At 53.1% G+C, this 27,728-nt stretch overlaps 1 protein-coding gene and 1 long non-coding RNA gene across 3 annotated transcripts in view; both read right to left on the minus strand.

The window, feature by feature from the left end:
• Nucleotides 1-14,619, minus strand: part of TOLLIP (toll interacting protein) — a 35,514-nt gene extending 20,895 nt beyond the window's left edge. The window contains exon 1 of one of the 2 annotated variants that reach the window (XM_021676966.2): nt 14,557-14,619. In XM_021676966.2, the coding sequence (XP_021532641.1) occupies nt 14,557-14,589 (33 nt within the window). In that variant the 5' untranslated portion in view covers nt 14,590-14,619. Of the gene's footprint in view, nt 1-9,447; nt 9,484-14,556 lie in introns of those variants that run through there. The other variant, XM_012456124.3, reaches the window with a different exon arrangement.
• A 2,503-nt stretch (nt 14,620-17,122) lies between these two features.
• Nucleotides 17,123-26,125, minus strand: LOC135272128 (uncharacterized). The gene is made up of 2 exons (XR_010340230.1): nt 22,160-26,125; nt 17,123-19,861 (listed from the first exon to the last, which is right to left on the minus strand). It is a non-coding gene; the product is annotated as an uncharacterized LOC135272128 (long non-coding RNA).
• Between the last annotated feature and the right edge of the window lie 1,603 nt (nt 26,126-27,728).

Below are 27,728 nucleotides of genomic sequence, written 5' to 3' on the forward strand. Positions count from 1 at the left end.
GAAGCCCTGTTCCTGTAGGTGTACGGGAAGCGCCGGGGTGAAGCCCTGTTCCTGTAGGTGTACGGGAAGCGCCGGGGTGAAGCCCTGTTCCTGTAGGTGTACGGGAAACGCTGGGGTGAAGCCCTGTTCCTGTAGGTGTGTTGGAAGTGCCGGGGTGAAGCCCTGTTCCTGTAGGTGTACGGGAAGTGCCAGGATGAAGCCCTGTTCCTGTAGGAGCACAGGAAACGCTGGGCTAAAGAAGGCCAGGACCCCTTGCCCATCTCCCAGAGGGATTCGCAGCCCAGAGCTCTCTCCCTGTGGGACACCTGACCATGCAGGACACGCTTCCCTGCCAACCGCACAGGGCCCTGGCACAGTCCATGACCATGGGCTCTAACACTAGCTTCATCTGCTCACCAGAAACAGGTTCTCTTGCAGAAATACACTCGTGTTAACCAAGTTTGTGTGATTAATGTACACAGGCTAAACTCCTGTTTATCTGCGACAACTGCCTCCTGCGTGCCATGCATACAGCTCTGGGGACATGGCAGGAATAGCATCATGCCTCTTGGGCACACATGGGGGACAGACAGGCAGCTCGTGGCCTTCTAGGCACATGTGGAGTCAGACAGGCAGCTCGTGTCCTCCTGGGCACACATGGGGATGGTCAAGAAGCTCATGTCCTCCTGGGCACACGTGGGACAGACAGGCAGCTAGTGTCCTCCTAGGCACACATGAGGGACAGTCAGGCAGCTCATGTCTGGGAGACAGCAGCATGGAGAAGCCAGTCGGGGAGGGTGTGGGTGGTCACAGGGCTGTGTGGATGCAGGGTCCGGGAGAGGCCTCTGAGGGAGGGCTATGGGTCCCTCACTGTTCTGGCTCCTGGCTGTCCTGGCATTTGTGGGCATCCAGCGCCCTGTCTCCTTGCTCTGCACAATTTAGGTGTCCATTAAGGACAATGGGACCACTCTTTACTGGGAGGAAATAAAATTACATCCAAAGGCCTCATAACTGAGTATCACTTTCCAACAAGGATTTAACCACAAAATGACAAATATGAAATGAGGGTTTTTAAATATAAACCGTGTGGACAGAACACGGAAAGGGGAGAAGCAGCTCCCTGTGGAACCAGTTCGTCTGCCCCACGCACCCGGGGACCGTGGCCAGCACCACGCAGCGGGCAGGTGCGCATCTGGCTCCCCGAGATGACACACACCTCACCTCTGGGTTTTCTCCCCAAAAACCCATGCCCCAATTAAGAGACATCCGACAAAATCCTGACCAGTTAGTCCTCTTCAGACCATCAAGGTCCCCAAAACACAAGGGAAGCCTGAGAGATAGAGACACGATGGTTAAAAGCAAGGTGGGGTCCTGGGACAGCAGGGGACAGTCACTGAAAAACCAGGACATCCAAACAGAACCTAATCCTGAGCAGCCAGTCCTCTTCAGACTGTCAAGGTCCCAAAAACACAAGGGAAGCCTGAGAGACAGAGACACGATGGTTAAATGCAAGGTGGGATCCAGAGGCAGCAGGGGACAGTCACTGAAAAACCAGGACATCCAAATGGAACCTGGAGCGAACAGTCAAGTCCCCAGTCAGCGTCACAGCCATGAGAGCTGTTCCCGGTGAGGGGAGCATCAGCCAGGGAACGTGGCTGAGACACACAGGACCTCTCGTGCCAACTTTTCAATTCCACATTCAACTGAGCACTACAAAATTAAAAGCTTATCAGAAAATATTTCACTTCACGTAAAGAGAGCAAGAGCAAGAGAGAGACCAGGCCTCAGTCCTGCCCGTAGGAACACTGGTCATGCAACCTGCCGCCCTGCCTGCCAGGGAGAGGCGCTTGCCTGCTGCTGCAATGCCCTGTTTCTCCACTTAGAGCCACACCCTTCCCACCAAGAGGGGTCCCACCACTGTCAACAAGACCAGGGACCACTCCAGAGCCACAGGGAGGCCAGGCGCTGAAGCAAATCCTACCGCTTCAGGGACCAGACTCGGTCCTTCAATAAACATTTATTTCGAATTTGTTTTTTAAATTCAGTGCTAATCCTAAAATTTATTTTTGCCATATTACGATGAAGGAAATGTCTCAATGGTCACATAAAAACATATGCTTTACCCTGGCTCAAAAGCTTGGAATATGAAAACAAAAATGACTACTCCTGATACATAATGGATATTTCCTATAATTTTGCTTCCATGAACAAGCTGAACATACTGAGTTCAATCCTAATGTCTGTGTGAAGGCCAACAGTTCCACTTCAGGAACCAGTCCCGTGGAAATGCTCACTCAGGCACGTGAGCACAGGACGCCTCGGCTGCACCACCTGTGCCGTCAAAACGCCCCATCCACCAGCCAGGCACAGCCACCCAGCGCAGAGCCACGCGGCCCCAACAGGAGCTGGCAGTCCACGATGCAAAAATGGAACACGAGGAAACGAGGAGACCCGGGGGACGGGGGTGGAGGCGGAGGCGGAGGCGGAGGCGCAGCACGACCTGCCGCGGGAACCATAAGGAGGCCTGGGTCGACACCTACTCTGGAGGAGCATTCAGGAATGGAACTCCAGGGAAACAGGCAGGGAAGATTCTATTTTAATTTATTTATACTTTCATATCCTGCCGGTTATTTTTAGAAATGGTTTTAAAACCACATTTGTGAATTACTTTTAAAATAAAATGGACAGGGTAGGGCTCTCATTCCACAGAGCTCTCTGGGTTTTTTCTTCTCTGAAAATAAAAGCTACTTTTATAACTATTAGTCCATCTAAATCTAGTTTAAAATGTAATTCCACATTTCTGGGAAGGGCTGATTCTCCTCCTCGACGTGGCGCTCTCCATGGATCACGACACAGCCCTGTGTGACGGCCATTCCTCCCTCGCTGACACCAGGGCTCTCAACTACCACAGCGCACCTCTCCACCATCAGAGAAAAAAGGCTCCAAAATTCACTTCTATTTAAAACAATTGCTCTTCAAGTCTAAATTTTAGTTTTGGCACAGAAATAAAGTCTTAATTCTTCTTTTTTATCATGCAATGTGGGTAGTCAATCCAAAGCTAATTTTTCTATTTAAGCACACAAATTAAACAAGCACCCACTGTGAATATTCCTGGTAGTGATGTGTTTCCAGTCTAAAGAGCCAGTGGTCACACTTGCTGCCCAACAGAGCCCAGATAGAGCCCAGCTCAGCGCAGGACATGGAGACCTGAACACACGCAGTCCCGGCCTGTCCTACGAGGAGGCACCATCCTGAGGAGCTGCAGCCACGGACGCGCCGGAGCACGGCGGGCCACGAGTGGGCAGTGGGAAGGCAGGGTTTCCTAGCCACATCCATGACTGGCCCGCTGTGGAGCCTTGTGAAACCTTCTCACTGTCCCTGCCCCATGAGGCCGTGCGGCTGCGGAGGTAGTGTGTGTATGCGCCCTGTGTGCACCTGCACTGTGCACGGGCTGAGGAGGTATCTGTGTCTGTGTGTGCGCCATGTGTGCATCTGCACTGTGCACGGGCTGAGGAGGTATTTGTGTCTGTGTGTGCACCATGTGTGCACCTGCACTGTGCACGGGCTGAGGAGGTATCTGTGTCTGTGTGTGCATCGCGTGTGCACCTGCACTGTGCACAGGCTGAGGAGGTATCTGTGTCTGTGTGTGCGCCCGCACTGTGCACGGGCTGAGGAGGGATCTGTGTCTGTGTGTGCGCCATGTGTGCACCTGCACTGTGCATGGGCTGAGGAGGTACTGTCTGTGTCTATGTGTGTGTCTGTGTGTGCACCTGCACTTTGCACGGGCTGAGGCGGTACTGTGTGTGTCTGTGTCTGTGTGTGTGTCTGTGTGCACCTGCACTGTGCACAGGCTGAGGAGGTACTGTGTCTGTGTGTGCACCATGTGTGCACCTGCACTGTGCACGGGCTGAGGAGGTACTGCGTGTGTCTGTGTCTGTGTGTGTGTCTGTGTGCACCTGCACTGTGCACGGGCTGAGGAGGTACTGTGTGTGCCTGTGTCTGTGTGTGTGTCTGTGTGCACCTGCACTTTGCACGGGCTGAGGAGGAACTGTGTCTGTGTGTGCACCACGCGTGTGCACCTGCACTGTGCACATCAACACTACAAGCACAGCTCTCCTGAGTCTCAGTTCTAACGTGAGGTTAGCGTTACTAAATCAAGTTCAATTAAAAACTAAAAAGCTTCTAACACGTCATGACTGTGCTGAGCAGCTCTGAGTGTAATTTATTTACTTACATAAATTGTTTCAAATCATACGTACAAATAAACAAGTTATATAAACGCAGCAAATATCCTTAGTGAACTGAAGCTTTTGCTTGATGTGAGAAAACACCTTCTCAGTGGCTGCTTGGTATTCTGTCAGCAAACTGATATAATTGGCGATGGCTAAATACGTTTTGCGGAATTCAATCAAAAAATGTCAACGATTCTCCAGGCAGTTCTCCAGGCAGGGTCACACAGCAGCGCTGAGGAAACCACACAAAGGCATCACGGGCGCCTGCCCGCCCTCCCCACCCACCGCGCAGCAGGCCCGAGCTCACACATGTGTCTTGAACTTCCGTGAACTCCATACCCGCGTGCTCAGGAGACACACCCAGAAAACCCAGGGACAATGAAATACTAAGGAACAAAAAAATCCAGCAGAGCTGAGCTGGGGAGGGCACGTACAGCTGTCAAATCTAAAGAGTTTCCTCCCCCAAGAAGGAAACTTTTTGCCCTCTCAGGATCAATCTCAACCCCACATGGAGAAAAAGCCCCAAAGCCGGCCCAAGGCAGCCCTAACACAGATATTTCCTGTACCCCAGGCCTGGGGTTTCACCAGCTCATAACTCAGCCATGATTCAAGGTGACCTTCAGAGTTGGGACCCACAGCAGGAAGCGCTGGGCTGAGCTGGTGTCTAAAGGGACAGAGGAACCTAACAGAACAGAGATAAATCCCACGTAGTCAGAAGTCCTGGGGATATGGGTGGAAGGCACAGTCTCACAAGCCTCTTAGGTGAGGTATGGGTGTCTGCTAAAAAGGGAACCCCAGATTCGGCCAGGGCCCCAGGACCCGCATAGAACGGCCCAGTCGGCCCAGATGGAGCTGAGAACCTGAAGCCCAGGTCATCGCCAGCCTTCCTACTGTGTCTGACGGGCTGGCCCTGCCTTGAAAGCTGTGCAAGGGGCCCGCTTCAGGCCACTGTCCTACAGGGGACGGCTGCTACCAGGTTCACACCCAGGTCAGAGCTCAGTCTGGCCCAGGAGAAACCTGTGTGGTTCACATCCAGACCTGGGGTGGGGTGTGTGAGAGGGTCAGAGAGTGCAGCAGGGCTGAGACACAGGGCCGTGGGCAGTCAGGACAGTCCCTGGGTGGCCCTGGCAGTCCTTCTGGCAGTCCCTCTGGTCGGCTGACTGACGCCTCAGTGCACAGGTTTTCTGAGTTGGAAGTGCCAGCCCACACAAGCCCCAGCCCTGCACACTCACGGCCCAAGGGCAGCCCCGTGGAGGCGAAGGACTCTGGGGCCACAGCATCTTCCAAAATAAGGCTGGAAGGAAAACTCCAATTCCCCGCACCACCCAGCTCCCGGCTCCTCCACCTACCACCCTTCACAGCAGCAGCATTCAAAAGCTGGGCCAGCCCCCGACCCTGCAGTCCCTGGCACTCCCCAAACCCACGCCAGCCAGCTCGGACCTCACGCTCCATGCCAGCCTCCCAGCACCGGTATGTTCAATGAATAATAACCTTTGAGCAAACAAACAGCATTTCACACATCTGCTCTTAGCAGGGCAGCTCCCACGCCAGCGTGGACGGGCAGTGTCCTAGGCTTCCGCCTCCTCCTTCCAAGGCCGCTGGGCAGCCGCCTCCTCCCAGGAGCCCTCACTGAGCCCTCAATGGCTCTGCCTCACCTCGCCTCGCCTCCCCAGGGCCTTCCTCAGACAGGGCTTTCCTTCCCTGCTCCTACCACCCCTCCCCTCTTCCTTCAATTATACAAAACACGACAAGCACTGCAGGGCCAAAGTGTTGGGAGGCTCCCGCAAGGCTGGCCTCAAAGCAGACACGCTAGGAGACGACCGCGCCGACGCGAACCCGTGCGGGCTGAAGCGCGGTGAAAGGAAGAGGACGGAAGGAGAACACGCGTGCTCATAAAAGCCAACACAAAACAAGCGACTTGAAACGGGGTCTCCGCCAGGAACTCCTCGGCACACAGCCCCGAATCCTAAGTGCTGGGACGCTCAACCGAGGCCGAGGCGGAAAACCCGTCCTTTTGGTCTTGTTCAGACAAAACAAAGGCCAGCCAAGCACCAGGCCGAGGGTGGACGGACGGAGATCCAGAGAGGGACGGCACGGGACGGGGCAGGCGCTGCGGCGGCTTCTGAGCTACCGTGTGCCTGAGGCTTCCACGGTGCAGCGCTGGGGGACATGGCTCCTGCGGTGCTGCAACGAAAGAGGACAGTGCAGAGCACTGTGAGTCACGCTGCGTGTGAAAGGCAGCAGGTGCTGTGCAGAGACACAGGGCAAAGCCGGGCGGCAGGGCAGGCCTTAGCAGCCTGGTGCCGGGGCAGGGCCCGCAGGATCTGGAGACGGTGACTCAGGGACAGGAAATACTTGCACGGCAGGCCTAACCAGGGGCCTGTCTGGCAGGTCAAGGGACAGTGTTAGAGCCCCAGATGAACAGAGGTTGGGGCCGGGGGCAGTGGCTCACACCTGTAATTCCAGCACTTTGGGAGGCTGAGGCGGGTGGATCATTTGAAACTAGGAGTTCAAGACCAGCCTGGCCAACATGGTGAAACACTGACTCTAATAAAAACACACAAATTAGCTGGGGTGGTGCCACATGCCTGTAATCCCAGCTACTCCAGAAGCTGAGGCAGGAAAATCGCTTGAACCTGGGAGGCAAAGGTTCCAATGAGCCGAGATCGCACCACTGTACTCCAGCCTGGCGACAGGGTAAGACTGTCTAAAAAGAAAAAAAAAAAGACCTCAAGTGAACTGGGAGGCAGGCCAGAAGCAGCACGTTCAGAATGGAGAGGCAGAAACGAAGGAAAGCTGGAGGAAGGGACGGCCACTCCCCGCCTGCTCAGCAGCCACCCAGGAGCCAGGAGCGGGCGGCTCCCACCTTCGAGGCACTGGAGTTCCAAACACAGAAAAAATAGCCATCAAGACCCAAGAAAAGGCATTTACAAGCAAACATCAAGTTTGCCACTAAAGAAACTTCTAAAAGATGAACCTGAAGCTAAAGGAAAGCGATCCCAAATAGGAAAAAGAAAAGAAAGAGATAAACACAGAAGGAGATCTAGACCAGCGCTGACTGAATAGAAATGACACATTCCTGCGGGAGCCCCAAGGACAGGAGCGCCCACACAAGGCACAGTAGCACCTGCGCCGGGACGGGCGGCTGAGGGCTCCATGTGGATCAGGAGGCGGCACAGACAATGATTCACTGATTTATTTATTTGTTTTTCAGTCGGGCAGCCTCTGGAGCCAGACTTCGCTCCGACTCCCTCACGGTAGAAGCTGATAAGTCTGCATGTTATCATTTCCAGGACCGCCCTGGTACTTCCCAAGTACAGCGTGTATGTACTTGAGATAAACAACTGAATTTTTAAAAACTTCGTTTAACAAATCTAAAAGGAGGCAATGAGAGACAACGAAACAAGAAAATGTAGGACAGATAAAAGCACAAAAGAAAACATTAAAAAGAATGTAAATCTGTGTATCCACCCGGGCACCTGTAACTAGAAATATGAAACTATTTAGCACACTCCCATCACAAGACTCACACTCCTTAAATATGACTTTAAAATCCAGCTACGTGCTGTGGATGATGCACCTATCTTAAACATACATTTTCGGAAAAAATGTGAAATCAAAGAAGGAAAAAATACCAGGTGAATACTCTCTAAAAGATAGTTGGAGTGGCCATGCCAGCATCAGACAAAATAATTCAAGGCAAAGGCCTTTATTTTCCAAGAGGCCTGTGGGTCCTCACACAGCGGAAAGATCTCATTTCCAGGAAAACACAGCAATCTACACTTGTACACACTCACAACCTGGCCTCAAAAATCCAGCACAGACGTTCACGGGGCCCAGAGAGAAAGGACTCGTGAGCAGGCGTTGAGTGTGTCCCTCGCAGGCTCAGGTGTAGTCGGCACAAAGGGACATCCGCCAGGAAGAGCCCACCCGAGGCCCACCTGGGCCGGCGGAGGGGGTGAGTGCCACTGGCTCAGCCACACGGGATGCAGGAAAAGCCACGGGCTCCTCACAAGCTCGGGGGAGAGAAAGCCCACACACGCCTACAAAGAAGAGCAACTCTCCCTGAGGTACGGGCAAGGAAGGGAAAAGGACTCCCCAAGCATTTAGCTTGCCTTTCCTTCACAAATTCTATTTCAGGACAACTGGCCGACACTGGTTGACAGGGAAAGCTTTACCTTTACAAACAATCCCAGTTAATAAGCACTGAATAAATGATAAAGTTCAGAAGCCACCCTCTGCCATCCCTAATGAAGTCATCGATTCAGCAGGAATTGTCAACGAAGTGAAGAGTGAGGCAACCTGGGCAGGCACAGGCCTCTCAGGGAGGAGAGGAGGGGCCTGGTCGCCTCCAGCTGGACCCCATGGTCAGCCAGCACCCCCAAAAGCAGGACAAGGAGTCGGAGCAGCCTGGACCCAGCATAGCACACCCACCTCCGCTCTACCAAGGAGGCCTCTCTAGCTGCCGGCGCCACAGTGGCTGAAGGCAGAGTCTCCCCCCAACACCCTGAGTTCTCCCTGTGGAAGGTGGGGCCACCGGCCCGGAGTTCTCACTGCCCGGGTCCTCAGTGGGGAAGGCGGGGCCGCCCGGAGTTCTCAGTGCCTGGGTCCTCACTGCGGAAGGCGGGGCCGCCATCCCCGAGTTCTCACTGCGCGGGTCCTCGCTGCGGAAGGCGGGGCCGCCATCCCGGAGTTCTCAGTACCCGGGTCCTCACTGGGGAAGGCGGGGCCGCCATCCCTGAGTTCTCAGTGCCCGGGTCCTCACTGGGAAGGCGGGGCCACACGGTACTCCTTGCAGGCACTCACTGACGCTTTCTGACAATGTGCAGACTGTATTGAAAAAGGGTTATCTTTACAAAATGCTGGCATTTCTGAAAAGTAAGGCAAACGCTGCACAGGCTGAAGCATCCCTTAGTGGCTATCGGGGAAGCACAACCCTGGAGATACAAACACCGTAGGACTCTTTCAGAACGATGTCGGGCTGGCTAGCTTTACGCAGGTCATCCCCACAACTACCTGCCGGGCCGCTGAAGTTCCCTCTACCCAAGGACAAAAGAACCCTCTCAGGTCCCCATGAGCGGCCCCTCTGCTCCTTCACGGCCCATGGGACCTTGCTGTCACCGCTCTTTACTAGGGGGAGGCAGCGGCTAGACCGCAGTCAGGGTCTCCTGAGCCGGAGCCTGCCTCGGGCCCTGGGGAGCACCTCTCTGCTGGAAAGCTGAGCACCCTGCCTTACCTCCTGCCTCCCCGGCACCATGAGTTAAGAGAAAGAAGAGGACACGATAAATATCGTGTCAATACGTCCTGCAAAAGCAGGAGTTCCTCTGGACACTAGTAACTGGTCGAAGGCCCAGCATGAGCTCATCCAGAGGGGCTGGATGGGTCGTGGTCAGTGAGGCAGGCCAGTCCCAAGGCAGGCCCTGCAGTGGGCATGTGCGGGCAACACTTCACAGAGAGTGCTGCAGTGACCTGATGAACTCAGGGCCAAGTCCAGCCTTCCTGTGCCCAAGACCCTCCTGCGGCCACCAGCTCCAACCTCCCTCCATCCTCGGCCCCTGAGGCTCCCTCCTCCCCACCTCCCTCCATCCTCGGCCCCTGAGCTCCCTCCTCCCCACCTCCCTCCATCTTCGGCCCCTGAGGCTCCCTCCTCCCCACCTCCCTCCATCCTCGGCCCCTGAGGCTCCCTCCTCCCCACCTCCCTCCATCCTTGGCCCCTGAGCGCCCTCCTCCCCACCTCCCTCCATCCTCGGCCCCTGAGCTCCCTCCTCCCCACCTCCCTCCATCCTCGGCCCCTGAGCTCCCTCTTCCCCATCTCCCTCCACCCTCGGCCCCTGAGCTCCCTCCTCCCCACCTCCCTCCGTCCTCGGCCCCTAAGGCTCCCTCCTCTCCACCTCCTTCCATCCTCGGCCCCTGGGCTCCCTCCTCTCCACCTCCAGACTCCACACTTCTTTCTGTGCGCTCCCCTCTCGGCCCACCCTCGACTCACATTCCTCCTCCAAGATCAGATGAGGTGTCGCGTCCTCACCCCAATATCCAGCCCCGGTGAGGCCACCGTTTACAAACTCTCCCAGCACCGGACTCTAGAGTTAAGATCACAGACCTGCCAGCCGCGATCACGTGGCTCCACTGTCCTTATGCACTGCCCTGTGAGATCCTGATGGCAGGAACCACCTGGCTGTCCCCTGTATCGTGCCTGCCCTTTGTGGCTGTCCTAAACACCACAGTCAGTAATGCTGGTTGATTAAGTCACACGCACTCCAAGCAGCACTCGGACCCCCAGCGCTGACAACACCTTCCTGGAGACCCTGGTAGCTTGAGCCACACCTGATGTTACTGAGTGTTTACAGTCAACGGGGGTGCCCCTGAAAGACCTGCTTGTCCACATAGGATAGAAACACAGCCCAGGAGGCACCAGGCAAGAGAAGAGTCTGACGACACCTCAGCACGTGTCGGCACAGGCCCTGCATGTATGAACAGTGCCGCTCCCACTTCCTCATCGCGGGTACCACAGCGCTGCACGCCGGGGTCCCTCACGACAGGAAGGGCCTGCCTCCCAGCTGCTCTGTGGTGCTCAGCCTCTGATGAATTCAAACTCAGTCCCACAACCCAGTTCAGTTCCAGATGAGGGACAAGTTCCCAGGAGGCTGAGGATGCTTCCCAGACCACACAGTAAGGAAGGGGCCGTCCTGCCCAGCCACTGTGGCCCCCACTCTCCAGGAGGACACAAAGGGGGTGCTGGGCCCCTTGTTGCTACGAGCCTCTGGTGAGGCAGAAAGGAGCACCTCACTGCCACAGCAGCCTGCAGGGACTCACTGTCGTGCAGTGAAGATGAAGGGGTGGAGATGCTGACATCAGAGGCCGTCCAGGACCTCTGCTGACCCACAGGCTCCGCACCTGAGTCTTGCATGTGTCAGGAGGTTTCCTTCAAAGTCCTCAGAAAAACCCTCTGTGCCCAAAACCTGGGGCTTCATTCTAAACTCAGAAAATATGTACTGCCTGAAGAATTCTCTCATTAGGAGAAACAGCAGGACTTGTGGGAGCCCGGGGAACCCTCCACCACGTCCAGTACTGGCTGCACGGGTGCAGGGACCTTGCAGCATAGTGGAAAAGGACTTTTTTCCACCCACGGCACGTTTAGAGCCGCTGTTGATAAAAACTGAACTGCTCCCAACAGCCCACCCCAGCCCAGCCTCAGTGAGTGACATGGTTTAAATCTGTGTCCTTCCAAATCTCATGCTGAATTGTGATCCCCCATGTTGGAGGCGGGGCCTGGTGGCGGGGTGTGGGTCATGGGAGCAGATCCCTTGTGGCTCGGTGCTGTCCTGGGGATTGTGAGCTCTCACGAGATCTGGTCATTAAAAAGTGTGTGGCAGCTCCCACCCCCAACTTTCTTGCTGCTTCCGCCATATGACGTGCAGGCTCCCACTTGATCTTCCGCCATGGCTGAAAGCTTCCAGAGGCCTCCTCACGAGCAGGTGCCTGCGCCATGCTACCTGTAGTCTGCAAAACTCGGAGCTGATTAAAACTCCTATCTTAGAAATTACCCAGTCTCCGGTATTTCTTTACAGCAATGCACGAAGGACCTAACAGTGTGCCAGGAGGCACTCACACCAGGAGGCCACTCATACCAGGAGCCCACTCACACCAGGAGCCCATTCACTCCAGGAGGCACTCACACCAGGAGGCCACTCACGCCAGGAGCCCACTCACTCCAGGAGGCACTCATGCCAGGAGGCCACTCACGCCAGGAGCCCACTCACTCCAGGAGGCACTCACACCAGGAGGCCACTCACACCAGGAGGCCACTCACGCCAGGAGCCCACTCACTCCAGGAGGCACTCACACCAGGAGGCCACTCACACCAGGAGGCACTCACACCAGGAGGCCACTCACACCAGGAGGCCACTCACGTCAGGAGCCCACTCACTCCAGGAGGCACTCACACCAGGAGGCCACTCACACCAGGAGCCCACTCACACCAGGAGCCCACTCACGCCAGGAGCCCACTCACTCCAGGAGGCCACTCACACCAGGAGGCACACACACCAGGAGGCCACTCACACCAGGAGCCCACTCACGCCAGGAGCCCACTCACTCCAGGAGGCACTCACGCCAGGAGGCCACTCACACCAGGAGCCCACTCACTCCAGGAGCCCACTCACTCCAGGAGGCACTCACACGAGGAGGCCACTCACGCCAGGAGCCCACTCACTCCTGGAGCCCACTCACTCCAGGAGGCACTCACACCAGGAGCCCACTCACACCAGGAGCCCACTCACACCAGGAGCCCACTCACTCCTGGAGCCCACTCACGCCAGGAGCCCACTCACGCCAGGAGGCACTCACGCCAGGAGGCACTCACACCAGGAGGCCACTCACACCAGGAGCCCACTCACTCCAGGAGGCACTCACGCCAGGAGGCACTCACGCCAGGAGCCCACTCACGCCAGGAGCCCACTCACTCCAGGAGGCACTCACACCAGGAGGCCACTCACACCAGGAGGCCACTCACTCCAGGAGGCCACTCACTCCAGGAGGCACTCACACCAGGAGCCCACTCACTCCAGGAGGCACTCACGCGAGGAGGCCACTCACGCCAGGAGCCCACTCACGCCAGGAGCCCACTCACGCCAGGAGGCACTCACACCAGGAGCCCACTCACGCCAGGAGCCCACTCACGCCAGGAGGCACTCACGCCAGGAGGCCACTCACGCCAGGAGCCCACTCACTCCAGGAGCCCACTCACGCCAGGAGCCCACTCACTCCAGGAGCCCACTCACTCCAGGAGGCACTCACGCCAGGAGCCCACTCACGCCAGGAGCCCACTCACGCCAGGAGCCCACTCACGCCAGGAGGCCACTCACACCAGGAGCCCACTCACTCCAGGAGGTACTCACACCAGGAGCCCACTCACACCAGGAGGCCACTCACACCAGGAGCCCACTCACGCCAGGAGCCCACTCACTCCAGGAGGCACTCACGCCAGGAGGCCACTCACGCCAGGAGCCCACTCACGCCAGGAGCCCACTCACGCCAGGAGGCACTCACGCCAGGAGGCCACTCACGCCAGGAGCCCACTCACTCCAGGAGGCACTCACGCCAGGAGCCCACTCACGCCAGGAGCCCACTCACACCAGGAGCCCACTCACTCCAGGAGGCACTCACGCCAGGAGCCCACTCACTCCAGGAGGCACTCACGCGAGGAGGCCACTCACGCCAGGAGCCCACTCACTCCAGGAGGCACTCACGCCAGGAGGCCACTCACGCCAGGAGCCCACTCACGCCAGGAGCCCACTCACTCCAGGAGGCACTCACGCCAGGAGGCCACTCACGCCAGGAGCCCACTCACGCCAGGAGGCACTTACACCAGGATGCCACTGGAGGCACTTACACCAGAAGCCCACTCACGCCAGGAGTCCACTCACGCCAGGAGCCCATTGTCTCTGAGTCCATCCACAGCAGCTCTCCTGCAATATGAATGCTATAGAAACTGACAGGCAACCCTCAGGAGAGAATGCGGAGCAGGAAAGGTTCTTTCAAATTCTTGGCACCTATCCTCTCATTTGCAAATGAAGAAACTGAGGCTTTACACAGCGGCCACTAACTGGGGAACTGGGGACAAAACTGCGCCCATGAAGTGGTCACCACTGCCCTCATGTAACGTAAGGGAGAAGGAGGAAACTGCCACCATCCATGGGACCAACCAGAGTGTAGGCCCACCTCCAACGCGGGGGCCATCAGGGTGCAGGGGCCGCCCCCATCTGGGGGACCATTGGGGTACGGGCCCGCCTCCATCTGGGAACATGGGGCACAGGGCCCGCTTCCATCTGGGAACCATTAGGGTGCAGGGCCCTCCTCCATTTGGGAGACCATTAGAGCACGGGGCCGCCTCCATCTGGGAACACGGGGCACGGGGCCCGCCTCCATCTGGGAACACGGGGCACGGGGCCCGCCTCCATCTGGGAACACGGGGCACGGGGCCCGCCTCCATCTGGGAACACGGGGCACGGGGCCTCCTCCAACTGGGGACCATTAGGGAGCGGCGCCCGCCTCCATCTGAGGCTCACCCCGCGCGCAGGCCCCCTCACCCGGGGCCGCCTCCCCAACGCTCTGCCCGGGCGCGGCGGGGAGCTAGAGCGTCCCGCAGCGCGGGCGCATCCGTCCGGCCCGCCCCGCCCCGAGGTCTGGACGCCGCCGCCCCTCCCCGGCCGGCCAGGCGCCCCGCGTGCCCCGGGAGAACCAAGGAGCCGGCCTGCCCGCGGTCGCTGACCAGAAGCCTGGGCCCGAGGCCCCGCCCGCCGCCGCAGGTCGCCGCCCCCGCCCGACCCTAGCCCGGAGGCCTCACCGGCCCGCGCTGAGTGCTGACGGTGGTCGCCATGGTGCTGCAGCCGGCCCTGGGCCTCGCCGACCTGAGAATGACGCGCCGGGAGACCTCCTGCGCCCCCGCGGAGCCTGCAACGGGGATGGTTGTCACCTCGAGGCCGCCGCCGCCGCCACAGTCAGCTGACAGCCGCCGCGCCCCGCCCCCGGCACCGCCCCACTGCGCAGGCGCCGCGCCACCAGGCACCGCCCCTTCCGGCATCTCACGCGCACTCGTGCTCCAGGGTCGTGCAAGCGCAGCCTCTCATCCGGCGCCTGCGCACCCGCTTCTCTTCGAGCTCAGCATCCCGGTAAATGGCTCGGGCACGGGCGTCTGCGCATGCCCCGTCGTGACCGCCGTCGGCGCGGGCCCAAGCATGGCGGCGTTGCGATCTGGACAGTGCGTTGGCTCCTCCTCGGGCCTCAGCCGAGTTGCTGCTGCAGGGCCTGGCCGCCGGGCGGGGTGAGCGGCCGACGTGCGATCCGCTCGGGACAGAACGGCTGCAGCCCCGACAGCCCCTCCAGCGCGATCCTTGCCTCGGCTTCCTGCGCCAGGAAAGGCCTTTCCGGTCAAAAGTGCCAAAGAGAGGCCGGGCGCGGCGGCCCGCGCCAGTAATCCCAGCACTGTGGGAGGCCGAGGCGCGCGGGAGGTCAGAAGATCGAGACCATCCTGGCCAACGTGGCGAAACCCCGTCTCTACTAAAAATACAAAATTACCCGGGCATGGTGGCGCACGCCTGTAATCCCAGCTACTCGGGAGGCTGACGCAGGAGAATCGCTTGGACCCTGGAGGCGGAGGTTGCAGTGAGCTGAGACCGTGCCATTGCACTCCAGCCTGGGCGACAGAGCAAGACTCTGTCCCAAAGTAATAATAATAATATAAATAATAGTAAAATATCTGTCTTTTTTTGAGACTCAGTTTTGCTCTTGTTGCCCAGATAGGCGAATCACCTGAGGTCAGGAGTTCGAGACCATCCTGGTCAACATGGCGAAACCCCGTCTCTACTAAAAATAGAAAATTACCCGGGCATGGTGGCGCGCGCCTGTAATTCCAGCTACTCGGGAGGCTGAGGCAGGAGAATCGCTTGGACCCTGGAGGCGGAGGTTGCAGTGAGCCGAGACCGCGCCATTGCACTCCAGCCTGGGCGACAGAGCAAGACTCGTCTCAAAAAATAAGGCGGGTGGGGGGGCGGGGGGCAGAGTGCCACGAATGGTGGGCGCGGTTCCTGCGCGGCTGCTGCTGCCGAGTGAACGGGACTGGGATGGAGGCGCTGCCAGAAGAGCCCGAGTTCGAGCCCGCCTTGCCCTCGGCCTCTGGCGTTTATGGTCACCGGACCAGGTTAATAACGTTTACCCAGCAGACCCGGGACTTGGGTCCTGATGTGCTAGTATCTTAAGAACAAAAAGCATTCTTAGTTGAAGTTTCGCTTTAAAGATGATGATACAGATGGTTGGGCAGGACAGGCGTCAGGCAGCGCGAGCCCGGCGATGTTTTGGCTGTTGTCTTACATATAACCAAGCGTTGTACCCAGGTGGACGCCTTCTCGTGCTTTTGCGAACACCGCGCCTGTCTATGGAGTAGCCATTCTTTGATTCCTTCGCTGCCTTAATAAACTTGCTTTCACTTTACTCTGGACTGGCCCCAAATTATTTCTTGCACGAGGTCCAAGAACCCTCTTTTGGGGTCTGGATCAGTACCCTTTTCCAGTAACACAACCAACTCCACTAAAAACTCTTGCCAAGGGGATCAGTGGTCTCTAAGTTGTTACTGGGCAATTCTCAGTCTCGTCCTCCGGGAACCAGACCCGAATCGATCGTCATTCCTGCTACCCATGCTTCCCTCACCGCCCAGGACACATGTTCTCTCGCTTTCCTCTCATCTCAGAGGCTGCGTCTTCAGGTCTCGCTTATCGGTCTCTCCTTTTGAAACGGGCAGGCTGGCTGCTTGCCTGTTTTGATGTGGTTTAGGGAAAAAGAACAAAGTCCCTGCCTCAAGTTGGACAGCTGAACTTCCAGCCAATCCATAGCCCAAGACCCGAGAAGCTGTGAACCCCAAGTTCCTGCTCTAGGGGCCTAGGAACTTCCCCGGGCCCCACATGAGCAGTTAGACTTAAGCTTCATCTATAGTTACCCCTTCCTCGTTTTCATGCTAAAAATCACGCCTAGGGGGAGAGATTTCAACTACGAATGTTGCATGCGATGTATGAGGAAGCATGCAAAGCTACTGAGAAGCGCTAGAGAAATCCTTCCTATCCATGCCCTGACTGTTGGAAATCGATGCTCCATGCCACAAAGAAAAATCAGCACTGAGACAAAGAATCTTTCAGCAACGCAATTTTTACTTTCTGGACTGCAGGAGGGGTACACTCGCTAGCCATCGTGCCAGGAGAGTACAATCAATAAAGGAAAACACACAAATTTATTCCTTACGCATCTGGGGTCATCCTTACTGCTGTGTCTGATCTCTGTTGGCTGGAGCCAGACCCCACAATCTAAACTAAAACCTGATTGGCTACTAACTTAAAACTTTTTTAAACAGATAAAAGCAGTAGAGAGCTGGGACATGCCTGGGAGCACGTCCAATGCAGATAATCTTTATTGCCCTAGAGTTCACAATATACATTTACAACTAACATAAAAGTCCTCTTTCAAATAAAACTATACTGCTTCATGAGCAGTGCAAGCACCTTATAATCACAACATCCTCCTAATTCTTCCCTCCCACCTCTGTATTATTGCTTTATTTTATGTAATTGTTGCATAATTATACTTACACTTAAACTATAATCATCAAATAACTATACACACTAACAAACTGGAAAACCTAGAGAAAATGGACAAATTCCTGGGTACATATAACCTACCAAGATTGAATCAGGAAGGAAGAGAAAACCTGATCGACCAATAATAAGAAATGGGAGTGACTGTAATAAAAAGGTCTCCCAATTAAGAAAAGTCCAGAACCAGATGGCTTCACTACCAAATTCAACCAAACAGTCAAAGAAAAAAATAACACCAATTCTCCTTAAACTATTCCCAGAAAATTAAGAGGAGGGAATTCTCCCTAACCCATTCTACGAGGCCAGCATCACCCTGATACCGAAACCAGACAAAGATGTAAAGAAAAAATAAGACTATAGGCCAATATCCCTGGTGAACATAGACACAAAAATTCTCAATAAAATACTAGCAAACTGAATCCAACAGCGCATGAAAAAGATAATACATCCTGATCAAGTGGGAGTTATCCCAGGGATGTAAGGATGGTTCAACATACGTAAATCAATATGTAAATCACATCAACAGAATGCAGGACAAAAATCATATGATCATCTCAATAGATACAGAAAAAAAAGCATTTAATAAAATTCAACATCCCTTTATGATGAAAACTCTCAATAAAGTTGCATAGAAGGAACATATCTTAACATAGTAAGGACCACATATGGCAAACCCACAGTGAACATCATGCCGAATGGGGAAAAGTTGAAAGCCTCCCCTCTCAGACCTGGAACAAGACAAGGATAACTACTTTCACCACTTCTATTCAACATAATACTTGAAGTCCTGGCTACAGCAATCAGCAAGAGAAAGAAATAAAAGGCAAAAAAAAAAGAGGAAAAGAATAAGTCAAACTGTCCCTCTCTGAAGATGATATAATCTTATATTTGGAAAAACCTAAAGACTCCACTAAAAAATTATTAGATCTGGTAAATAAATTCAGTAATGTTCCATGATATAAAATCAACATACAAAAATCAGTAGTGCTTCCATACACCAACGATGAAATAGCTGACAACGAAATCAAGAAGATAATTCCGTTTACGACAGCTACAAAAAAATAAAATATATAGGAATACATTTAGCCAATTGGTTGAAAGATTTCCACAAAGAAAACTACAAAACACTGATGGAAAACTGAGGATGGTGCAAACAAATGGAAAGAGGTCCCATGCTCACAGGTTGGAAAAATTAATGTTGTTAAAATGACCATACTGCCCAAAGCAATCTACAGATTCAGTGCAATGCCTATCGAAATACCAACATCATTCTCCACAGCAATAGAAAAAACAATCCTAAAATCTTTATGGAGCAAAAAAAGAGCCCAAATAGCCAAAGCAATCCCGAGCAGAAAGAACAAAGCTGGAGGCATCACATTATCCAACTTCAAAATATACTATAAAAGTATCATAACCAAAACAGCATCGTATTCACATAAAAACAGACACATAGACCACTGGAACAGAATAGAGAATTCAGAAATCCACATACTTACAGCCAAGTGATTTCTGACAAAGGTGCCAGAACACACAGCGGGAAAAGGACACCCTCTTCAATAAATGGGGCTTGGAAAATTGCATCCATAAGCAAAGAATGAAACTAGACTCCCATCTCCAGCCGTCTACAAAAGGCAACTCCAGGTGCATGAAAGAGGTCAAGTGAGACCTGAAAATATAAAACTACTAGAAGAAAACACTTAAGGACATTGGTCTAGCAAAGATGTTATGGCTAAGACCTTAAAAGCACAGGCGATGACATAAAACATAGAACAAATGGGACGATATTAAACCAAAAAGCTTCTGCACAGCAGCAAAGGGAATTATCAGCAGAATGAAGAGACAACCTGTTGAATGGGAGAAAATATTTACAAAGTGTTCACCCTACAAGGGACTAATATCCAGAACATATAAGACACTCAAACAACTCAACGGTCAAAAAAAAAAGGGCTGACCCCCCCACCCACATTCTGTCACAGGCTGGCTGCCACTGCTTAGATTTATCATGCCTTGAAAACAGACCGTTTAAAATGCTTTCTCACGATATGATAAAGAAAATGACACTGGCATACCACTTTACATCCCTCAGAATAGCAAGTTGGGGGTGGACAGCGAGTTCAGGTGAGAACTGGGGAGGCAGGAGGCTCTTGCACCCCTGGGTAGGAACTGGTGGAGGATCTCTGAGAAGCATGTGACTGTGCTTGGTGGAAGTCCGTGTGCCCTGTGAGTGCCGTCTCTCGAGAGTAGATCCTGTAAATAGCCTCACCAGGGAATGCACTCAAGGCTGCTTTTGCATAGCTGTTTGTGTAGCAGAAGTCGGTAGCCTAATTCTTCATCTTCAGAGGAATGAATCAGCAGAATGTGGTAAGTGTACACTCTGGGACACTCTGCGGTACAGAGAGACGAGAAAGGCGGTGTTCACAGAACCACTTCCGTACGTTTGTAAGGTGCAGAACAATACCTGAAGCAGCCGTCTCCGAGACATCAGACGTATGGGGTGACGGCCAGCAGCCCCTGAGAGAAAGCAAATGAGTGAGCCCCGTGACTGCCTCTTTCACCATCTAGAGAGTCCCCAGGCTGCAGCATAGGGATGTGTAACATAGGCAAAGACACGTGGTCTCCCTGAGCTGAGGAGACTTAGCTGGGAGCCAGGGAGGACAGGAGGGCCAGAGTTCTCAGTGCAGAGCACCAGGGAGAAGAGAGCTGCATGGGGAAAGAGGGACAGAGGCCTCCAGAGGCTCCTCCGTGAGTCTGCAGCTCAGTACTAGTGAGTACACGCATCTGATGAAACCAGCCAAGGCTGGGGAGCAAACCGCTTGAAAGAACTTCAGAAATAACATTGTTAGCGAACACCGGGCCACGAACAGCTCCTGCTCCCACCAGTTAGGGTGAAAAGCCACACAACTGGCAGGCCACTGAGTGGAGTACTCAAAAATGTTTTGCCTTCATATTGCCAGGGACAAGTGGGCCATTTTACAGTGATAACAGGACACACATCAAGAGGACATATACATCCTGAACATCTGCACACCTAGTTATGGAGCTTCAAAATACTTCAGAAGAGCAAAACCTGATAGAACTGTGAGGAGAAGCAGGCAGCCTCACAACTACAGCTGGAGATTTCGATAATCTTTTCTCAGCATTCCATAAAATGCAGGAGATGCTTAGTGCAGGTAGAAAATGTTTGAACGCTATCAAACAACCCGATCCAGCTGACGTTTACAGAAAACTCCACCCAAGCCCAGCAGAATATACCAAATGTGTCTCGAGACAGGCCACATTCTGGGCCAGAAAAAGTCTAAAATGAGTACGTTCTCTGGCCAAAATGGAATTGAATTAGAAGTCAACAGTAAAAAGTTATCTGCAAAATTTCCGTTGCACTTGGAAACTAAGTAACATACTACTATACATCCCATGCATCAAAGAAACCCAGAGGAAAATCAGGAAGTATTTTGAACTGAGTGAAGATAAAAACACACATTATGTTTTGTGAGATGCAGCTAATGCAGTATTCTATAGAATGCAGTAGTTACTAGAACTAGTGAGTTTAGCAAGTTTGCAGAATTTAAGGGAAGTAAAAAAAAATCTGTTGTATTTCTACAGTAATAAACAATCATAAATTAAATAAAAAGCAATTCTATTCACAATGACATCAAAACCTTAAATACTTAGAAATAAATCTGACAAAAATGTGCAAAACTTGTATATTGAAAATTACAGGCTGGGCATGAAGGCTCACACCTGTAATCCCAGCACTCTGGGAGGCAGAGGTGGGTGGACTGCCTGAGCTCAGGAGTTCAAGACCACAAAGGGCAACATGGTGAAACCCATCTCTACTAAAATACAAAAAAATTAGTCAGGCATGGTGGCACACACCTGTCGTCCCAGCTGCTCAGGAGGCTGAGGCATGAGAGTCACATGAGCCCCGGAGGCAGAGTGTGGGTCACAAGCCCCATGGGCACCGAGGAAGGAGAGCTGTGCAGACCCCAGGAACAGTTAGCGCCTGAAGCATGACTCACTGCTCACTCTATCTAGCTTATATATATAATCATACCTAGTTCCACATAATCTTTCTATATAATCATACAGGTATCGTAGTCAGAGCTGTACCGACACATTTAGTGCTGACTTATAGAATCCTTCTATATAACCATATAGTAGTTTGTAGCAGGAGGAATGCCTAGAGCAGTCACAGAACAGAAGCAGCACATGGGAAAACAGCCAGACCAGGATGAGAACCAAAGACCCAGGCGGTGGCGTCCCTGCCTGAAAGGGCACACGCTGTATGGCCGGCTTGGAGCAGGAGTCTCTCCTCCTGATAAAGGAGTTGTAGCACCTTGCATCCAGTTCCTGTGGAAAGTCGGCCTCAGGCCTGAGATCCTGGAAGTAACCGAGGGAGAGGAACCCTCTGGTGTGACCAGTCATGGCGGCTGTACACCCTGGCAGTCTTTTCTCGCTTCTGTGATGGCTCAAATCATCCTCCCATAAATATCTTAAGAGAATAGCACAAGTCTGTCAGCTCCCACTGCACTGGCTGACAGTATCCTTCTATTAGAAATCCTTTGAAGTCTCCAGCCCCCAGAGAAGAAATGTTGCACATGACACCTGTTGCACACAGCCCACCTCCCTGCCTCGGTGACCTAATGGGGGTGGACCCCTTTTCTGTACATGACCCTCTACTGCTGCGCATGGCCCACCTCTCTGCCCAGGTGACATAATGGGGTGGCCCCTTCCCTTGAGACTCATGTGATTATGCCCTATCACTAAGCCTCTAGATGATGACCTCACGCACGACCCTTCCCCCGCCTATACCTAATAAATATAGATTTTTCTGCACGTTCAGGGCCTCTCCTGTCTCCGCTCACAGGTCGCCTGGCCCCCCGAGTCCAGCTGCTCTTCCCCAGTTCTTCAGCGTCTTGTCTCTTTACTTCTCGGATCCTGCACCTCAGCACAGCATTAGGGACACCCCACGACCCTGTGGGGCCCAACAGCCCTACAGCAGAGGTTGCAGTGAACCCAGATTGCACCACTGCACTCCAGCCTGGGTGACAGAGCAATACACCATCTCAAGAAAAAAAAGAACAAAGAAAGAAAATTATAAAATATGACTGAGAGATTAAATAATAGCTAAATAAATGGAGAGACATATTTTGTTCATGTTAAGACTCAATACCTTTAAGAAGTTAATTCTTCCCTTATTGACCTGGAGATTCAATACAACCCCAACCAGAATCCCAGTGGCTCGCTATGTTAAGGAACAGAAAAACTGTTGCTAAAATTCATACGAAAATGCAACAGATCTAGAAAATCCAAAACAACTTTGAAAAGAAGAACACAAAGAGTTAGGCTAACTTATCTCAAGGGTTACTGTAAAAGTGCAGTCATCAAGTCACCACGGCGCCGACGTCCGCATCAACAGTGACAGGCAGGACAGTGCAGAGCACGGAGACACGCGGTGAACTAACTGCTTAAACAGCGCTAACTGTGGTTAAAAAACGCATGGCTTAAAACGCACCACCTTAATCATTCATTTTGAGACAGAGTCTTACTCTGTTGCCTAGGCTGAAGTGTGGTGGCGTGATCACGGCTCACTGCAGCCTCGACCTCCTGGGCTCACGTGATCCTCCTGCCTCAGCCTCCTGAAGAGCTGGGCCCACAGGCACGAGCCACTGTGCTTGGCTAGTTGTCTTGTTTGTGTCGTCTTTCACTAGAGAGGAAATCTCACTACGATGCCCAGGCTGGTCTCAAACGCCCGGGCTTGGCCTCCCGAAGTGGTTTGAGCCGGCGCACCAGCCCTTAATCATTTTAAGTGTGTATTTAAGCAGTGTTACATACGTTCACATCGTTGTGCAATCAATCTCGAAACCTTTTTCATCTTGCAAAACGGAAACTCTGTCATTAAACAATAGCTCCCCGTTTTCCCTCCCCTAGTCCCTGGTAACCGCCATTCCACTTGCTGTTTCTTTGAATTTGGCTACTTAGAAAACCTCACGTTAGTGGAATCATATAGTATTTGTCTTTTTCTGACTGACTCATTTCATGAAGATGAGCCTCTAAGTTCATTCACTCTGTAACGTGTGTCAGAATTTTCTTCCTTGTTAAGGCTGAATAATGTCTCATTATAAGCATGGTTCACACTTATTTTTCCACTCACCAGACGATGGACGTTTGGGTCGGTTTCACCTCTTGGCTGTTGTGAATAATTCTGGATTAATGAAATTTTAACAAAAGCGTCAAGGCAGTTCAGCAGAGAAAGGATAGTCTTTTCAACAAACGGTGCTAGAACATTTGTATACCCACATGCAAAACAATAATTTTGATCAATATTTCACAACGTGAAAAAAATTAACTGAAAATTAATCATAGATCTAGATATAAAATGCAAAAATATAAATATTAGTGAAGAAAACAGTAGAAAATCTCTGTACACTCGGACTACATATTTTCTAGATACAACAAAAAAGTCCAATCTATAGGAGAAAAAGTGATAAATCATTAACTTGTTCTTCTAAAGACGCTGTTAACAGAATAAAAAGACAAGCCATAGACCAAGAAAATATTTGCAAGTTGTACATCCAATGAAGGATGTGTATATAGAATACATCAAGAACTCATTACACTCAACAGCAGGAAAACCAACCACCCAAATAAAAATGGGCAGAAGATTGGAACACACGCTTCAAGGAAGACGTAGAAGTGGCAAAGAGGCCGGGTGCAATGGCTCATGCCTGCAATCCCAGCGCTTTGGAAGGCGGAGGCGGGCGCATCATGAGGTCAAGAGAGTGAGACCACCCTCCCGGCCAACATGGTGAAACCTCGTCTCTGCTTAAAAAACAAAAGAATTAGCCAGGCACGGTGGCGGGTGCCTGTAGTCCCAGCTACCCGATGGGCTGAGGCAGGAGAATCGCTTGAACCTGGGAGGTGGAGGTTGCAGTGAGCCGAGATCGTGCCACTGCACTCCAGCCTGGGCAGCAGAGTGAGACTCCACCTCAAAAAAAAAAAAAGCAGCGGCAAAGACAAACCTGAAAGCACGTTCAGCGTGTCCATCGTCAGGGAACTGCAAACTCAAAGCACGGCAAGCTGCCACCGCACACCTATTCCGGGGCGACGTTAAAAACACCAGCCATGCGGGAGCTGGAGCTCCCATCACTGAGGATGGGAAAGCAAAATGGCACAGCTGATTCGGAAGGCAGCCTTGTCATTTCTTAAAAGGCTTTGCATTCTTGTTACTGAGTTTCTGAAAAGGTTCACACACACCTGCTGCTTGATTCCTCTCCTGGGCCACTCACTGGGAAGTATGAAACTGCCTGTCCCTACAAAAAATGCTTTATTCATAACAGTCTCAAACCGAGAACAACCCCAACGTCCATCAGTGTGGAAACATAATCTGTGCTACAGCCAAGCAGTGGAGTTCACAACACAGAAGAATCTGAAAATAACTTTGCTGAATGAAGGAAGCCAGGCACAACTCGACGGAGTGAACCCTGTAAGAGATTCCCTGTGTTCAAAATGCGGGGAAATGCAAAGTCACCTATTGTGTTCGCTGGTTCTTGCCCTGCTATAAAGGAATACCTGAGACTGGGTGCTCTATAAGGGAAAGAGGCTTAATTGCTATACAGAAAGCACGGTAGCTTCTGCTTCTGGGGAGGCCTCAGGAAACTTACAGTCACAGCAGAAAGCAAAGCGGAGCCGGCAAGTCACGTGACAGGGGCAGGAGCAGGAGAGGGAGAGGGGAGGTGCTACACACTTTTAAACAGCCAGGTCTCACGAGAACTCACTATCACGCCCCGACAGCACCCAGTGGGGATGGTGCTGAACCGCGAGAATCCATCCCGCGATCCAATCACCTCCCACCGGGCCCACCTCCGGCACTGGGGATTGCAACATGACATGAGATTTGGGCAGAGACACAGCTCCAAACCGTCCCACCTCCGGCACTGGGGATTGCAACGTGACATGAGATTTGGGCAGAGACACAGCTCCAAACCGTCCCACCTACGAAAACAGAAGGCGGGTCAGCGGGCTGCAGAGAGAGGGTGGAGGGAGAGGGTGGAGGGAGAGGGCGGGAGGGCGGCGAGAGGCACTGGGGGCCAGCGGGGGTCTGCTCATTATCTCCATCGTGGCGACGCTTTTGGTGTCATCTGCAAATGGCAAAACGTATCCACTGATACACTTTAAACAACGCAGCTTGTCGTACGTAAGTGAATCACACTTCAGCTAGCTGCTGAGTCATGCCGATCCACAAAACACCGCACACGCACGCAGACGCTGGGGTAGTCAAGGGATGGGGCATGAATGTCAGCACTGAGCCAGGGGCTGACTTCTGCAGCAGGAGCGGGACCCCACGTCGGGAAGTCAGCTGAATACACACGGGGACTGTTAGCACCGTGCAGTGGCACGGGGTGGTCACAGCGGCCGAGAGACCCAGACCGGGGCCAGCAGCTCAGCAGGAGCGGCACCAAGGGGCTGCCCTGTCCACCAGAAGTCAAGAAACCACAACCAAGGACTGGCCCTGAATATCTCATTCCAGAAGCAATTCCAAGGGAAGCCCAGCCTTGGCTGCTCAGCAGAGGTGACTCGGAGCAGCGGTCCATTCTGCCTGGCACGGACCAGCAGCCATCTCTCGGCAGAGGGACTTGGGATGCACCAAATTCATGTACTCGGTTCAAGCAGTTTCAGAATATTGCAGTCTACCTGCTCTCTCTCGCAGGTGAGCTTTAGGCAAAGATGTTCTTTTGAGGCACCAGATGCGACCTCTCCTCGCTCAAGGCCAAGCTGGCTATGAGCTGCTGCCAGGGACCGAAGTCCTTGACCACGCGGGCACTGCTCAGGGGACGTCCTCGAAGCTGTCCCTGGAGAGCCGCCAGGGTGTGTGTCCACTTCCTAGCTGACTCGGCCAGCCCGTTTCAGCACACAGGGTCCCTCCAGCTCTCAGCTCTCATGAACGATGCTGCTATGAACACGGAACGTGGGTGTGCAAACATCTCAAGATCCTGCTTCAATTTGATGTCATTCCTTTTTATGGCCGGATTGAGGAAGGAGACCCTTAATCGTCTTAAGCTTCTAAGAGCCCTTCCCCCAGAGTTCACTGCATTTCAGCAGGAGAAGTGAAGGCTGGCAGACCTGGGCACCACCTTTAATCGCCCTCCTATAGATCACAGGCATGGTATGGAGGAATCTTTCCAGAAGGCACTGTTTTTACTTAAATACAATCAAATCCCCACCTAAGTCACGTACCCCACGCCTACTTCATGGATCAAGATGCTTTTACATGTAATTTCTGGAGTGTTAAGCCTTTAAAAGGGCAAGGATTTTCTTTGTTGGGGAGCTCGGCTGTCAAGCATCTATGCCACTGCAGCTCCTGGCTGAATAAATCACCACTTCCTTCCCAGTTCGGTGTTCAAGAGCTTTCACAGCTGGAGCCCACGTTTCATCAGCTGATGGACATGTAGGTTAATTTCACATGGGGGTACTATGAATAATGCTGCTATGAACGTTCGAGGACAGGATCTTATGTGGGCACACTTCCGGTTCTCTTGGGCACATATGCAGTAGTGGAATTGCTGGGTCATGTGACAAGTCCACGTTTAACCTGTGGAACAACTGCCCGACTGTTTTCCACCCTGGCCACGCCATTTACCTTCCCTCCAGCTACGAATGAAGCTTCCGATTTCTCCACATCCCCACCAACATTTGCTGTTTTCCAGTTCAAACAAAATGATTAATAGAGAGTGGAGCCACCCTCGTGGGTGCGTTTCCCTGATGGCGAGTGATGTGGAGCATGTGTTTGTGCTCATGGCTCACTGGCACATCTTCTTGGAGAAATGTCCACTCACATCCTTTGCCATTTTTCAATTGTGCTGTTTGTCTTTTTGTTGCCAAGTTGTATTCATGCACCGGGGACTTCACGATTCCCCGGACTCTTCACAAGAGCTGCTCAGCCCCGTGTTACAAATGGGGAAACTGAGGCTGGGGTTAAGTAACTTGCCGAGTCCACACAGTGAGGGCATGACTGGATGAGTTTGTAAAAGAAAGGTCCATTCTGCATGATGAAGCTAAACTGGAGCCCCAGATTCTCTCTTCCGGCCCCCAGGAGCATATTATAGGTGCGCCCAAAGGAATCTAAAAAGATCAGATGCCCAGGACACAGGTGGCGCCTGATGAAACAGCTGCATTTGAGAGTGACTTTGCACACTCTGGAGAGCGTCCACTGACACCCTGCGTTCCTGTCAGCGGCAGCTCTTGCAGAGCACCGGTGTGAATTTTCAGCAAATTCAGACATTCAGAAATTCAGAGACGTTCATGTTGGTGGAGAGGGGAGCGGGGTGAGGAGGGAGGCTGCAAACGATGCGGTTTCAGGAACAAAACTCCTGCCTTTGTA

The sequence above is a fragment of the Aotus nancymaae genome, unplaced genomic scaffold, assembly GCF_030222135.1.
Source record: "Aotus nancymaae isolate 86718 unplaced genomic scaffold, 86718_ANA_hifiasm-v0.15.2.pri h1tg000106l, whole genome shotgun sequence".
NCBI classification, from domain to species: domain Eukaryota; kingdom Metazoa; phylum Chordata; class Mammalia; order Primates; family Aotidae; genus Aotus; species Aotus nancymaae.